This window comes from Populus trichocarpa, chromosome 18 (assembly GCF_000002775.5).
Source record: "Populus trichocarpa isolate Nisqually-1 chromosome 18, P.trichocarpa_v4.1, whole genome shotgun sequence".
NCBI lineage: Eukaryota > Viridiplantae > Streptophyta > Magnoliopsida > Malpighiales > Salicaceae > Populus > Populus trichocarpa.
The window spans coordinates 5256931-5272450 of NC_037302.2; the positions used below are offsets into that span (position 1 = coordinate 5256931).

The following is a 15520-nucleotide window of genomic DNA, read 5'->3' on the forward strand; positions in this document are numbered from 1 at the left end:
GCAGAAATAATTGTCCTGTGCTTTTCATGGGCCAAATAATTAGTCAAAAATGTCACATTCTATTGAACTTGGGCTCAAATGGGAGCTTGATTCACATTTCCATCAAATCATATTGCATGTGTGGCAGTTTATCCAGGCGCAGTGCATCATGGCATTGTATGATTTGGCCATACACTGATCCGCAATACCAAGATATCATCACCAAGAAACAACTTCCTTCCACCCCAGAATTGGATCATCCATCATTTAGCAAGTATATGGATAGTAGAGATTTTCCCTGTGGGTATGCAAAGATGTCAATTTGCACGCAAATCTACAGATAATCGAAGTATGCAACTAAAATTGATAGTGCTTGAAACTCTCTCTTTTCCAGAACGTTTCCATGCATTGAGGAAAGGCCCTTTTGTTGCCCCTGGCAGCCCTTGATTAGCTAAGGAATCAAATTATTAGAGAAGCAACAGCACTAGCCAGGAGACACTCTTCAAGCTGTTCTGTGAAGATGTCTCCGTCATCGGAGTCACGTCATATCTGTCGGAGTTCAATACATACTTGAACAGGAGTGACTCATACGTAGCCTGTTTTATGAACTTAAAAAATCTCGGATCAATCCAAAGGGATTGGAAATTATGCATATTTATCTGGTCAACCAAAGTCATCGAGCTGTGATGAAGAGAAACAGAACATTTCCCTCTGGGTGGTGCCAAAGTGAGGAGCTCTGTGAATCACTTATTCCTCAGGTATCTGATAATGTTTCGTACAGTTGTTTTGTCTTTCTTGCTAAATGATTTAGCTAATTTTAATGCGACTTGAGAGGTCGAATTTGACATGAGATATCAATCTACCAATAATCTTTAGTCTTTTACTAAAAGACAGTTTTGGAGAGGACAGGCTGATAATTTGAGTTTTAAACTTTTAATAAACAATTGAGACTTTATAGAGTAATTAAATAATACAAAAAACACAACTAAACCCCAAGGCTCTTTTACTGACCGCTCACACACAAATAACTATTCACTATAATATTGTGTTGTTTTTCCCTTTCTAAAAAAAAAAAATAAAACTATATGCTTTGGTATTTTCCCATTAATTACTTTAAATTTGTTTGGGAATATATTTGTTCTTTTCATATTATTTTTGTATAATAAAATAATATCATTAATCTCCGGTTCAGATTTTCTTAAACTTGTTCAGGAGAGTTTTTTGTCTTTTTATTTTTTGAAAAACAGTTAAAAGACATGTTTGTCCTTACTTAAAAATAAATAAAAAATTCATCTAGGAGCCCTTCACACAGTCTTTTCTTATAGTTTTTTTTATGTTAATTTCATTTGCGGTCCTTAATTTTTTGATTTATAATAATTTTTTGGCCATTTTGTTAAAATTTTATTATTTTTCAATGTAATCCTTCAAGTCTAATTTGTCATATATAAGTTTTTCTAATTTGGTCCTTCTTATAATTTCCATTTTTTTTCCTTTGCTATTTTGTAAAAGTTTTGATAGTTTTCAATTTCATCTTTCAATCCAAGTTTTTTGGTGTATTGTTTTTTTTTTCTTCTAATTTGATCTTTATTCTTTTGATTTTTAATTTATTTTGTTAAATTTATTTTCCTTATCAATTTAACCCTCCAATAACAAATTTGTTCTTACCCTCTAATTTATTTTATATTTTGATTTTCACCCTCACTCTTTTAATTGTTATTTTTTATTTTGGATTATTTTGTGTAATTGATTTTTTATCCTGATTTTATTCTTTGGAATTTCATTTGCTGTAGGTTGGGCTTCATATTGTTTTTCATGCATGGTGTTTCCGGTCTAATGACTCGGGTTATGAGTTTGAAGTATCAATACTAGTTAATGTCCTCTTTTTTTGGATTATTTTCTTTTCAAATTCCATCTTTCAACAATATTTTTTTAAAAAATAAAAATTGACTTTATGGTTTTTTTTAATTTTATTTTTCAAATTATGGTCTAATTACTCGGCTTATACCTTTGTTTTCAAATAGCAGAATCTTCTCAACACCATCATACTCCTACCAAGGCATCCTAGAAAAGAATTAAGGGATCCATTCATAATTGTTTAACATCCCTTAAGATCTTAACCACACCTCTTACCACTACACGTGATGAGGTGTTGCTTCAATTTAGAGAAAGGATTCCGTGCAATACCATCTCATATAAAGGGTGGAAAGAACACAAAAAAACCCTAACACGTCTTGTTACTTTCACCATGTCCATAATCATGATACTAAAGAATGTCATACCTTGAAAAAGATTATAAAGAGTGATTTCTATGGGATACCTCTAATAATTTATAAAGAAAGATATAAAACATGAACAAATAAGGAAAATTTCTCACGATGCACCACCCGAGATTAAATAATTTTCAAAAATTATATCTCCATTATCTTTGAAATTTTGAATTAAAGTAGTAATGTTTCTCTATGTCTCCAATATCTCAAATGAAAAATCTCTATGATGAGATCTTCATATCTTTATTGAAATCATTTTCATCCTAGTTGTCTTCATTTAAACATATTATGTCCATTTAGTTTTAGACTTTTATATTGAGGTTTTAAACTTTTTTTTTACATTCCCACCCTTAAGTTTTAAGACATGAGAGAGAACATCGCTAAAAAATAAAGAAGGATAGAGAAAGTGGTGTCCAATAAAACAAGTGTTGATCTTGATGTCAATGAGTTTTTATTGATAAGAGGAATGCCAATAATGTGTTTTTGAACTTTCATCTTGTTGAAAAAAGTAGATTGAGATTAAAAAATATTTTTTTTATTCAGTTTAATTTTGTGTTGTTTTGATATTGAAAATGAGTTTATAGAGAATTTTTAGGGTGTTTAAATATGAAAGTAGGTTAGAAATTGGGTTTTTAAGGTCCAAAGAACTTGTAACCTAATTTTTTAGCTAGAATCTAAACCAGCAAACAATGTGTAGTTGGTTTTATTTTAAAAAATAAAAATAAAAAAATGAATAACATATTGTTTACCCTTAAATATAAAAAAATATTAATGAAGGCTAGATAATGGCTTAGCCTTGTAAGCTCACATGTTAGGTTTTTTTTCTATTCTGCTAGGCGTGAGAGCTCAATCTCCTAAATCCATACACCTCACCTCTTTGTATAGTTTATTTTTCTTTCCAAAATTGATATATATATATATATATATATATTGATTGAAATGCACAATAAATAAAATTCATAACATGATATTTAAATTATTAATAGGTTTTTAAGGGAATGTTAATAATTGTTTTTTAATTACTATATACCTAATATGAAAAAACAATTAAAAATGTGCTCATGAATATTCAATGAAATTTTTTTTTCTTTTTTTCATAAATTATTGACATGATTTTATAACATTAATTAATTTGTTTTTCCCTCAATCACATATAAAATATTAAGATATTATTTTAATATTTTTTATTAAACTTTTCATTTAAGATCATGATAATTTTTTATAAAACAATACTTTTGATAAAAAAAATGCTTTCATTAAAAAATTAAAAATTAAAAATAAAATTATAAGGAAATAGAGTTTAGATTGATGCTGTTTTTTCTATTTATTTCAAATGACTAAAGTTTTTAACATACCTTTATTTTAAGTATCGCTACCTTTATTCAAAAAATATATTGCTAATAAAAAAATATGTTTTATTAAAAAAAATGAATAAGAAAAGAATAAATCTTCCAAGAAAATGTATTTTTTATTCAAAACTTAATTCATTGTATTCCTTTCAAATATATAATTTAATTATAAAACAACTAAATGGAAATAGATTTCGATAACTATGTTGCATGTGAGAATTATTTCTTTTATTAATAAAAATTTTCATTTCATCTCCCAAGTTTTTATTTTTATATTTTGGTCCTTATAAGTTAGATGTGTATGATTTTTATATTTTGGTCCTTATAATTTGATCCATGAATTATAGAAAAATCAATTTGGTTCCTCAATTTTTTTTTTTCATTTTTAGTACTTGTAGTTTTTGTAAAGGTTGAATTTCATTCTAAAAGATTTCAATTTTTGTATTTTTAGTCCCTATAGTTTTAGGTTTTTACATTTCAGTGCTAAATTTCATTTTCTTTATGTTGAAAATTGAAAATCTGACTTGAAAGGGTAAAATGATCTTTTCATGAGACATATTTGTTATTCTATAGTTGTTAAGGGGTAGATTTGTATTTTCCTAATTTTTTGCACAATAAAATTACTTGAATACTTTTAAAAGCAAAAACAATATGGTCTAGGAGCATTTTTTATTTTTTACTTTTTTAAGCACGGTGTAATGACTCAATCGCCCTTAGAATCAAAATTCTAAAAGCATGACTTTAGGGGTTCTGCATAATTTCATAGTAATTATTCGGTCATAGGGGCAATGTGGTAATTTGATAAAGAAAATAAAAAAATTGTTGACACTTGCATTGCACGCGTCAGCTACTCCACTACCTTCAAGTAACTCGTATGACTAACTTTAGCAGTGAGAACTTCCTTCTGTCGTGTCAATAGATTCCCCGTAGTGTCCTTATCTTCTAGAGGTGACGCGAGTTGGTTGGTTCTTGACGGAATGTCGCCGATATAGTTTTTTTTTCTCTCCTCCTTTGAGATTCACATTGGCCATTTAAAATTTCAGGGTGGTCCCCTTGGTTGCACGTATTAGGGTATTTATCCTCGCTTTTTTGATTTGTTATTTTTGTCCTTGGCCCTTTTTTAAGTTTTTTATTTTTTTTTTCAATTTCATCTTTCAATCTAAATTTATTTATTTTTTAATTTTGGTCCTAATTCTTTTTTTTTTATTTAATTAGTCCTAATTCTTTTGATGGTTTCTTCTTTTAATGCTTTAGTGAAATTGATTCTTCTTTTCAATTTCATCATTTGACATTTGATTTATTGAAAATTGAACTTCATGGTTTTTCTAGGTTTGGTGCTTCTAATTAAATGGACTGAGTCATGAGTTTTATAAGCTAACAAGGGTAGATATAATTTTTTTATTACTTATTTTCTTTTTCAATCTCATTAATCGACATTGATTTATTTTTTTACAAATAAGCTTCATGGTTTTCTTTGTTTTTCTTTTTATTGGGTTATCGCAATCTCATGACTTAATCCGTGAGTTTGGCGGGTTAATTAGTGTGGACTCATGTCTTTTTTTTTTTTTTTTTGCTTTTAATTACTCTTTCTTCTTTAGGATCCCTTTGTGTGGTTGACTTTTTTTCTTTAAAAAAATTCATCCTTCAATATTTAGTTTGTCGGGAATTGAGCTTCTTGGTTTTTTCATATTTGGTGCTTCCGATTAAATGACCCAAGTCATGGGCTTTATAAGATATATAACAATGGTTTTTTTAAAATTGGGTTTCATGATCTTCATCATTTTTCTTTCTATTAAGTTATTTCAATCTCATAATTTGATATGTGGGTTTAACGGGTTGATCCAAGTGGGCTCGAGTATTATTTTGGCTTATAATAGCTATTTTTTAAATCTTTTTGTATGATTGATTTTATTTTTTTTAAATTTCATCATTTTAAATTTGATTAGTTGAAAATTTAGTTTCAAATTTTTTTCAAATTTGATGCTTTTAATCAAATAACTTAAATCATGAGCTTAATAGGTTAAATGAGGTCAATATTGTTTTTTTATTTTTATTTAATCATTTTCTATTGATTTTTCTCATCAGACATTGATTTTTCCTCTTATTTATAACATTTTTGTATTGACTACACATTATTTTTTTTATTTTTTTTTAAGTAACTCAACTTGTGTGAGCTATATAGTTAGCTGCCGACGTGTGAATATCGGAGAAGTAAACCCTAGGTCCTAAACCTAAAGATCCAAAAAGGGCTTTCCATGTTCTATCTTTTAGCTAATTTTGGTAGCTCCTTCACATATCTGGAACAATATTAGTCCATATATATATGTGGCTATAGAGAGACCTTTCCACCTCGATATTTGAGCTATCTTTGATGAATCAAAGAGACAGATCAGACGAAAAAAAAGAAAAAGCTGGACAATTTCTCGTTTTAACAGATGGTGGTAATTAAAACAAAATTGGAAAGATCAGAACTAAACAAGTTGATCGAAATTTGTGTGGGGACTAAAGAGGCTGTCGCTGTCCCTAGCTATAGGCCTCCTAATTACAATGCCTTTTGGCAAGGCTAAGAGGGGATGCTATCTCCCATGCAAATCTCTGCCCACCCATTTCCTCATATGTCTGCACAAACCTCTAAAGCACCTCTCTCCATGCTTGTGTGTTTGTGTGTGTGTGTGTGTGTGTGTGTGTGTGTGTATATATATATATCTCCATTGATTTGCAAGAATTATACCGCGCTTGAGTGAAAAATTCAAACACACACACTCAAAATCAATACCCCCTGCTAGCTAGATTTATAAGCAATCAGACGCTTTTAATTATGTGAAGAGGTGATACAAGAAGTCTCAATTTTTCATCCTAAAAGAGAATAGAACAAGTCAGCGATGATCAAGACATTAGATGATTTCATCTCTTTTTTCTTCTAGCAATCATATGTCGTAGGGTAACCGAGCAACTCTGAAGCAGTACTCTCAAATCAGTGTAACACTACATATTCATCTTCATTACATATACGCTTATATACATGTAGATCTTAAGGAATAATATGATTACAACTTGATGTCAAAGTGGGAAATGCATTTATGGGTTTTGATCAATGACCCTAAGGACAAATAGAGGCATGTGCTATGTAGGGTACATCAACCTTAACCTTAAATGCAGTAAAAAAAAAAAAACATATAGCAAGCTGTGTATATAACTGGTATTTCTTCATGGAGTTAATTTCGATCTGGTAAAGGGGCGAATACAGCAGATACAGATTTGTCATACTGAGTCGAGTAGTAGCAGTCTACACCTCCTTTTAATTTGTCTTCATATAATTTGTTTGCTTGGGTGACATGTGGTCACGTGAAAGGCTTTCAGGCCTCTTCTTGCCCTTTACCCCTTCCTTTATAAGACTCCTGCTACTATTAATTAAAGCCTTTTTGGACTTGCTCGCTCGCTATTCTATCCTATCCCATATTGTCCATCTTTACTGGACAGCGGGTGCAGCAAAACTCTCTATTATCTTTCTCCCCCTCGCCCTCCATGACTCCCGTCTATCTGAACCCAGCATCCTCTTCTTTCCCTTTTGTGGATCTTAAAGAGGAGCAACACCTGCAGCTCTTTCTGTCACCACATCAAGCTGCCACTTCTCTCTCAGGTCCTACTAATTTCTTTAACACGACTCATGATCAAAGAGAAAGCAAACTTGCAGAGTCGCGCCAGCATGATGATCATGAGGCAAGGACAGCATATTTTAATTGCATGGTTTTATGGCTTCATTTTTCTTTTTGTCTTACCATTTTATTTTTCAATGTGATCTCAACTTCTGGTGTAGAGAAGCACTGTGTGGTGCCCGTACATCCTTTTCTAATGCCAATATTTACATGATCATGACATAATCAATAACTGTTTGCATTTAATCTCACAGAATCTTTTGATCTTAGTTTTTTTTCTTTAATTTCATCCTCTACTAATTCTTAAGTTCCATGAGGATTAGTGTTTATTAACATTCATGATATATATATATATATATATATATATATATATATATATATATATAATTGTAATATTCTTTGATCAATTAATAGGTGTATGTATGGCCTGCTTGAGTAACTTTGTATACTTTGATGATGATCTGATCAGGTTGACAAGTACAGCATATCACTTGGCAGATCGAGTGATCATAAACTATTTCCATCATCTTCATTCCAACCTGTGGTAAATGATGATGATGATGATAGCAATTTCCACAAATTATTCTCATCGAAAACGGAGGACGGTACTGAAGGAAGTGGTGATAGTTCAGTCAATTGGATGCCCTCAAGGATGACGACGATGCAAGAAATGACCAACTCAAATCGCTCAGAAACTGATCATCAACCAATGAAATTTATGCTCAAGTTTCACAATCAGCAATGTCAGAATAACGACATCAACTCCTCCAGCAACAGCAATATTAGAGTCTGCTCTGACTGTAACACCACCTCAACCCCACTTTGGAGGAGTGGCCCTCGCGGTCCTAAGGTTTATATATATATAAGAAATTATAAACCAAAGCACACACGATAAATTAAGGAGAATTAATGATGTATGCATAAAAAATGATTGCTAAAAAATGCAAATTTGTTTTTTATGATGCAGTCACTTTGCAATGCCTGTGGGATTCGGCAAAGGAAGGCCAGACGAGCTATGGCGGCGGCTGAAAATGGCGCGGTTATTTCCGTTGAGGCATCATCTTCTACGAAGAGTAAGGTAAACAGCAAGGTAAAGAAATTGCGGACGAGCCATGTTGTGCAAGGCAAGAAACTGAGCAACAAGCCTCCTAATCCACCTCTTCAGAGCCAAAAGAAGCTTTGTTTCAAGAATCTTGCATTAAGTTTGAGTAAAAATCCAGCCTTACGACAAGTGCTTCCACATGATGTGGAAGAAGCTGCAATCCTACTAATGGAACTATCTTGTGGCTTTATTCACAGTTAAATCTTTTTTATTTTCTTTTGTTCTTTGATTTTGTTCCTAGGAATTTGTCAGCTTGTTTAATTTCTGTCAGCGAGAGAGATCCTTTTTTTTTTCCTGCATGCCGCAAACAAAGTATGGCTGGCTTCCTATCAGTCTGTCTTGAAATAATTGAAATCAGTAATAATATCTAAGGTCTTCCAGGCACATCTATCAATATTGATTCAATTTCTTGCAGCTCTTCTACTACTTGTATATGATACTTCAATGTCCTAGAATGTTAGATTAATTAGCACTGTCCATTGTAAGATATTTTTCAGCTATATTCTATGATGCCTAAATCTTCTGAAACATACACAGGTTTTTTTTGTTCAAGTATTGTCAGAATGTACAATCAATCAATTTAATTTTTTGGCTAACAAGTACAGGTTATTTTTAAAAGAAAAATGTTACATAAAATAAACCCAGAAAAAAGAAAGAAAAAGGCAACGTATACAAGCACCGTGGATTAAGAGCGTACAAAAACAAATGTACATGCGCCACAAAAATTGCTTGAGTTTCTTGTTGGTAGTTTTGTGTGATGCTGAAGTGCCACAGACAAGCTGATCCATGTCGAAAACCTTCCCTTGTAGCAGCATTGACAGCGCAGAGATGGTGAAATGATTGGTCTCATCCTCCACATGGAAAGAAATCATGGAAAAAAGAAATCCGAAGCTAAGAAATAGGGCAATGGATCAGTAATGTTTGGTTAGTTTTGGAGGATAAGGTTTGCAGGCCAATGAACAAGAAATTTTTTTTATTAGTGTACGTCGATGTTGGCCTGAAAGGTGAGTGAATTTGGCATGGAACGATCGAATGGTTGTGTCTCACAATATGAGATAAGGGAAGGAAAAAAGGTATTCTTGCAAAGGTATCACAGCTCGCAAGTCATTGTTGTAAGTAAAACAATGTCACTCCTCCAAAATCATCTTCCGCGCCATTAATAGCACAAATAGAACACAATTTAAGTCAATTTTGCTCAGTAGTAGCTAAATAAATTACTCCTTGCTTTGTTTTCTTAGTGTGGTGAAACTTATTCCAAGGAAAGACATGGTTTCCTTTTTATTTTTCTCATTATTTCACCTCTATCACACCCTATTATGGTCCACATAACTCAAATTCAAGGCAATTTACATTTCCTTCAAATTGACTCCTAAAACCCTAACATTAATTTATAAAATTAAGCATTAATTCTACTTATATTTATTTAAACTCTTTATACGGTGATGAAATAAAGTTCGAATCAAAACCAATAAAATTTTTTCCACACTTCTCTTTTCTTCCCTCTTTACTTTACTGTGAGTTCTCACTTTAGAATCACATGTCTCTTCACTTGTTCTTCTTTAATTTCATGTTTTTGAAAAATTAAACACTCTTCCCTTCTTAAATAAGCTCTAAATCTTGGTCTTTCTCTAAGTGTTTTAGTGTAAAATTGATAAAGAAAAGAAGAAATGCTCTATTTTCTCTCTCTATTAAACCGACAGCTTATAAAAGATGGAAAAGAGAATTTGTTTTCTATTCTATTACCATTTTACCCTCCTTTAACCCATGTCTCTTAATTTTCAGGTAAAATTTCAGACTTCTGGTATAACCCCAATATTAAAGTTGATTTATTTTATTTTTTACTTTCTCACGGTAAAATCCTCATTATGATTCATTTACTGTTATTTAAAATTCTCGAGGTTTACAAATATCCTCTCTATTGAGAGAATTTGTTGTGAAAATAAAATCATCATTATAAAGCTTTAAGGGTTAGGTAAAAACTCTTGGTATTGGTGAGGAGATTTCACCAAAGAAAAAAAAAAAATCTTGAAGAGGATATATTTTCGAGTTGAAAAAATCTTGAAAAAGGATTTTTTTCAAGAGGTGTAAAAAGCTTTATGTAGATTCATCAAGTAGAATTGTACTTTGAGTTTGGACAAGTAAAGGAAGACAATACTCAAGTACGATGTGGTACTTGAGGTGTGGAAGTAAACTTGCTGAATCATGTTAACATGAAATTACAAATTCTCTTCCTTAACTCTTTACTTTAAGTACTTTAATAATATTGTTGATTATTATATTTACTTGAAGTAATTTGTCTTAATTGTAAATTTTAGTGATACACCTAATTCACCCTTCTCTTAGGTGTTAAGTTGCTTTAATCCTTAAATAATAATTGGTATCAGAACTTAGTTCTTATATATAAAGTTTTCTTAAACTTTGAGTAGAATTACAACCACTAATTATAATCTCCAAAATGAAGGATCATCTACATTTAGATCATATTTTTTTTATGCTAAATGCATATTGCAAAGCTAGAGTGATAATTTATCTTCAATCTATTGATTTTGATTTGTGATTATATGTAGAAAATGGACTTCATAGATCTAATAAAATTGAAAATAGTATTGAGATTCCTAAAACTAGAAGTGAATATATGAATAATGATAAGAAATTGCTTCACATGGATGCCAAAGCTATGAACACCTTATATTGTGCTTTAAGTAAAAGTGGATTAAATAGACATACATCATGCAAAAATACTAGAGATATTTGGCATGCTTTGGAAGTAACTCATGAAGAAATTAACCAAGTCAAATAGTAAAAAATTAACATAGTTCATCAATATGAGTTGTTTAAAATGCTTTCTAGTGAATCCATTACTAGCTTGTTAACTAGAATGAATACCAATACAAATATTTTGGAGGCACTTGGTAGAACATACATTAATGCCAAAATTATAAGTAAAATTCTTAGGTTTCTACCAAAAACTTGGGAAGCAAATGTAACAACAATTCGAGAAGCCAAATATATCACCAAACTTCCATTAAAGGAGCTTATTGGTTTTTTAAAGACTCATGAGATCACTATGGATAAGCAAGAACAAGAAGAAAAGCCAAAGAAGAACTTGGCATTCAAAACTATTCATCACATTGGAGATGATGAGGATGATGATGATGAAGGTGATCATGAAGGCATTAAAGAGAACATTTTCTTAATCATAAAGTACTTCTAAAGTTTTCTAAAGAAGAAGTAAAGCAAGAAAGATCCTCAAACTACAAGAAAGATTCAAGCAAAGAGCTCTTAAGATGCTATAAATGCAACATAACTGGTCTCACATCAAAGTAGATTATCCACTTCTTCAAAACAAGAAGAAGAGTCATCATTATAAGAAGGTAATGAAAGCTACTTGGAGTGATGATCCAAATTCAGGCTCAAGTGATGAAGAAAAACATGTTGCAAACATGTGCTTTATGACAATAAAAAATAAAAATGATGTATAATCTTCGCATGATAAATCTGACCCTATATTTGATGAATTGCATGATACACGTGAATCTATACGATAAATTTAAGAAATTAAGTTCAAAATATAGTACCTCGAAAAAGAATCGTGCATACTTACTTGTAGAGAAAAAAACTTTAGAAAAGAAAGTTTGTATTGTGATTGATAATAGCAATGAGATAAATAAACTTGAAGATGAAAACAAATCGTTAAGAGAAAAAATAAACAAGTTGAATAAAACCTTAGCAAAATTCACACAAGGCTCTAAAATTATAGAAACGATGCTTTTCAAGCCAAATATGTGTTTTTAATATAAAAAAAGGTTTAGGTTATCAACTTAAGAAGAACCAAAAGTATTTAAAGAACTATTTTGTTAAAGCTAAACAATCTTATGACCCTAACTATAAATGTAACTATTGTAGAGCTATACATCATTTGATTTTACATGTCCCATTAAAAAGGATAAAGTTTATAATGTGACTTGGGTTTCAAAAGGAACCACCTCTAATAATAAAAAAACCCAAAAAGGTATGGGTACAAAATGCCTCATCTTGATTTTTATGTGTAGGAATCAAGGGAGTATAGGAAATAGTTTTTGGATAGTGCTTGCTATATATATATGATCGGAAACAACTCATTATTTTCAAGCATTACCAAAATAAATGGAGGAAAAGTCATATTTAGAGACAACTTAAAAGGAAAAACAATTACAGTTGGCAATATTAGAGATAAATCTTCTCCTTCTATTGAAAAAGTTTTTCTTGTTAATAGCCTAAAGAACAACTTGCTTAGCATTAGTCAATTATGTGATAAAGGCTGTAAAATTGTTATTAATCATACAAGTTGTTTAATTCTTGAAAATGATAAAGTAATCTATGTAAAAATTAGAAAAGAAAATGTCTACAAGATTAAAATTGATGCATGCATGAGAATAAAAAGTTGTCTTGTTATTATTATAAATGATTTTTTTTTTTGCATTGAAGACTATGTCATATTAGCATGGACATCATTTCTAAGCTAGTTAAAAATAAACTAGTTAAAGGTCTCCCACATATAGTATTTAAAAAGAAAAATTTATGTGATGCTTGACAAATGGGTAAACAGGTGAAAACTTCTTTTAAGAGCAAAAATCACATTTCAACAAAAAAATCTTTAGAATTACTACACATAGATATTTTTGGACCCACTAGGACTAAAAGTATTAGTTGTGATAGATATATATATATATATTTGTAATTGTTCATGACTTTACAAGACTTGAGTATTTTTTTTAAGTCTAAAAATGAAACAATTTATGAATTTATAAAGTTTTCAAAGAAATTTAAAAATGAAAAAGAGTTTTTCTATAATAAATATAAAAAGTGATCATAATGGTGAATTAATAATTGGATTTATTTGAAATGTTTTTTTGAAGAAAAAAGATACCTTACCTTCATAACTTTTCAACTCATAAAACTCTCAAACAAAATAGAATTGTGAAAAGAAAAAACTAGTCTCTTCATAAAATGGCAAGAGCTATGTTTAAATGAATTTGACACACCTAAATGTTTTTGGGTATAAGCTATAAAGACTTATTGCTATGTTTAAAATCACGTTACTTTGATACCACAGTTGAAAAAGACTCCTTATAAGCTTTGAAGATGAAGAAAACCCAATATATCTTATTTTAAAGTTTTTAATTAAAAAAGCCTTATTCTCAATGCTAAAGATAATTTAGATAAGTTTTATTCAAAATTCAATGTTAGAATGTTTCTTGGTTATTCCTCCTCTAGCAAAGCATATAGAGTTTATAACAATAAAATACTTTATCTTGAGGAATCCAAGCATGTTGCCTTTGAGGAAAATTAAAATGAAAAAAATGTTGAGATTCTAAATGAAATAAATAAAAGTATTTAACATTTAAGTCTTAATGATAAGAACCCTGTGAAGGCAAACAACAAAGCATTAGACAAAGACTAACCAAGCTCATGCAATCAATTAGAGATGGTAAGTAACTCCTTTATGCCTCTAAAAGAGCTGATGTATGTAAGCTTTCACCCTCATAAATTAATTATCGGAAATCATTTTGAAGGGACACTAGAGCTTCATTTAGAAATATTAGTGGTCATTTTGAATTTGTTTCTCAAATAGAATCTAAATCATTTTTAAAAGTAAAAAAAGATGAAGAAAAAAGGATTTCAGCTATGTAAGATGGGCTAAATCAATTTGAAAGAAATAGTGTTTTGGGAACTAGCCCCTAGGCTTAATAATCAATCAATAATTAGAACAAAATGTGTGTTTAGGAACAAGGTTGAGGAACATAGTTTTAAACAAAGCCAGACTAGTTGCTAATGGTTATAATCAAGAAGAAGGTATAAATTATAAGAAAACCACATGTTTTTGAAAATTTTCATTTTCCCAATCATGTTTTCAAACTTAAAAAGGCCTTGTATGATTTAAAATGAACACCTAGAGCATGTTATGATAGACTCAAGTCTTTTCTTATTGATAATGATTTTAACATTGGTAAAATTAAGAGCACCCTTTTTAGAAAAAAAAAAAAAAGGACAAAGATATCTTGATTGTACAAATTTATATTGATGATATTATATTTGATGCTACTAATGAGTATCTTTGTAAGGATTTTGCAAAATGCTTGCAAGATAAATTTGAAATGAGCATGATGAGAGAGTTGAATTTCTTTCTTGGATTGCAAATTAAAGAAACAAAAGATGACATCTTCATCAACCAAAGAAAGTACATCAAGGATCTTCTAAAAAGATTTGGAATGGAACATGTCAAAATAATCGATATACTAATGAGAATATCAATAAAGCTTGATATTGGTGAAAATAGTATGAATGTAGACATTACCAAATATCGAGGTATGATCATATCACTTTTATACTTAATTGCTAGCAGACATGATATTATGTTTTGTGCATGTTTTCGTCAAACTTGCCTTAAAGAATCACATGTTAGTGTCGTAAAACACATTTTTTTTTTATTATTTTCATGTTATTATAGATTTAGGGTTGTGGTATTCAAAAAAAAGTAGTTGAGTCTAATAAGCTATTCGAATACGAACTTTACCGAATGTAAAGTTAATAGAAAAAGTACTAATAGATTGTGAAGAGAAGATCATATTACCTCTTTATGTCTTGGCTACAATGAAGCCATGATTCTTTTAGGGTTTTTTTTTTTTTTTTAATGTAATCTTAATTTTTATATTTTAGGACCCGATGGTGATGGTTTCCTAAAAAACTGCTCACTTCTTATGAACAAAATCATACAAATAAATTAACAAAATATTGTTTCCTTCTCATACTCAATCAACAATTTCATTCCATACAAATCAGTGAGATAGAAATTTCATAAATTCAATACTCTTTTTGTCAAACATGTGCATATATTGAAATTTAAATATGATTTTTTTTATTTCCTTGCATCGTTGCGGTCGGATAATTGGGCATTGAGTATCCTTGACTATTAATTATATTGTATTGTGTTAAATTGTATTGCGAGTCTTCAGTGGCATTTGCATAAACAAAAACATATTATATTTAATTCCATTCATTGGCTCATTGAATTCAAAAGAATTTATTAGTTAAAAAAATATATATATAACAAAAAGATTTAATCTCAAAAACAACTAACAATAATGTCATGCAGATATAGTTACCTTTCAAGCCGGTTAAATCAAG

General features: G+C 30.1%; 1 protein-coding gene across 1 annotated transcript; it reads left to right on the plus strand.

Moving 5' to 3' along the window:
* Window positions 1–7008: 7008 nt before the first annotated feature.
* On the plus strand, window positions 7009–8737 carry LOC18107608 (putative GATA transcription factor 22). The gene is made up of 3 exons (XM_024590041.2): window positions 7009–7315; window positions 7721–8101; window positions 8219–8737. Exons 1-3 carry the CDS (start codon window positions 7121–7123, stop codon window positions 8552–8554), a joined length of 912 nt encoding a protein of 303 aa, XP_024445809.1. The 5' UTR covers window positions 7009–7120; the 3' UTR covers window positions 8555–8737.
* Window positions 8738–15520: the final 6783 nt, after the last annotated feature.

What these genes read in the sequence shown, in the direction of transcription:
- LOC18107608 (XM_024590041.2), top strand. Translation starts at nt 7,121, where the DNA reads ATGACTCCCGTCTATCTGAACCCAGCATCCTCTTCTTTCCCTTTTGTG. An exon ending in GCCAGCATGATGATCATGAG is followed by an intron (nt 7,316 to 7,720) that starts GCAAGGACAGCA and finishes TGATCTGATCAG; the next exon opens with GTTGACAAGTACAGCATATC. An exon ending in GTGGCCCTCGCGGTCCTAAG is followed by an intron (nt 8,102 to 8,218) that starts GTTTATATATAT and finishes TTTATGATGCAG; the next exon opens with TCACTTTGCAATGCCTGTGG.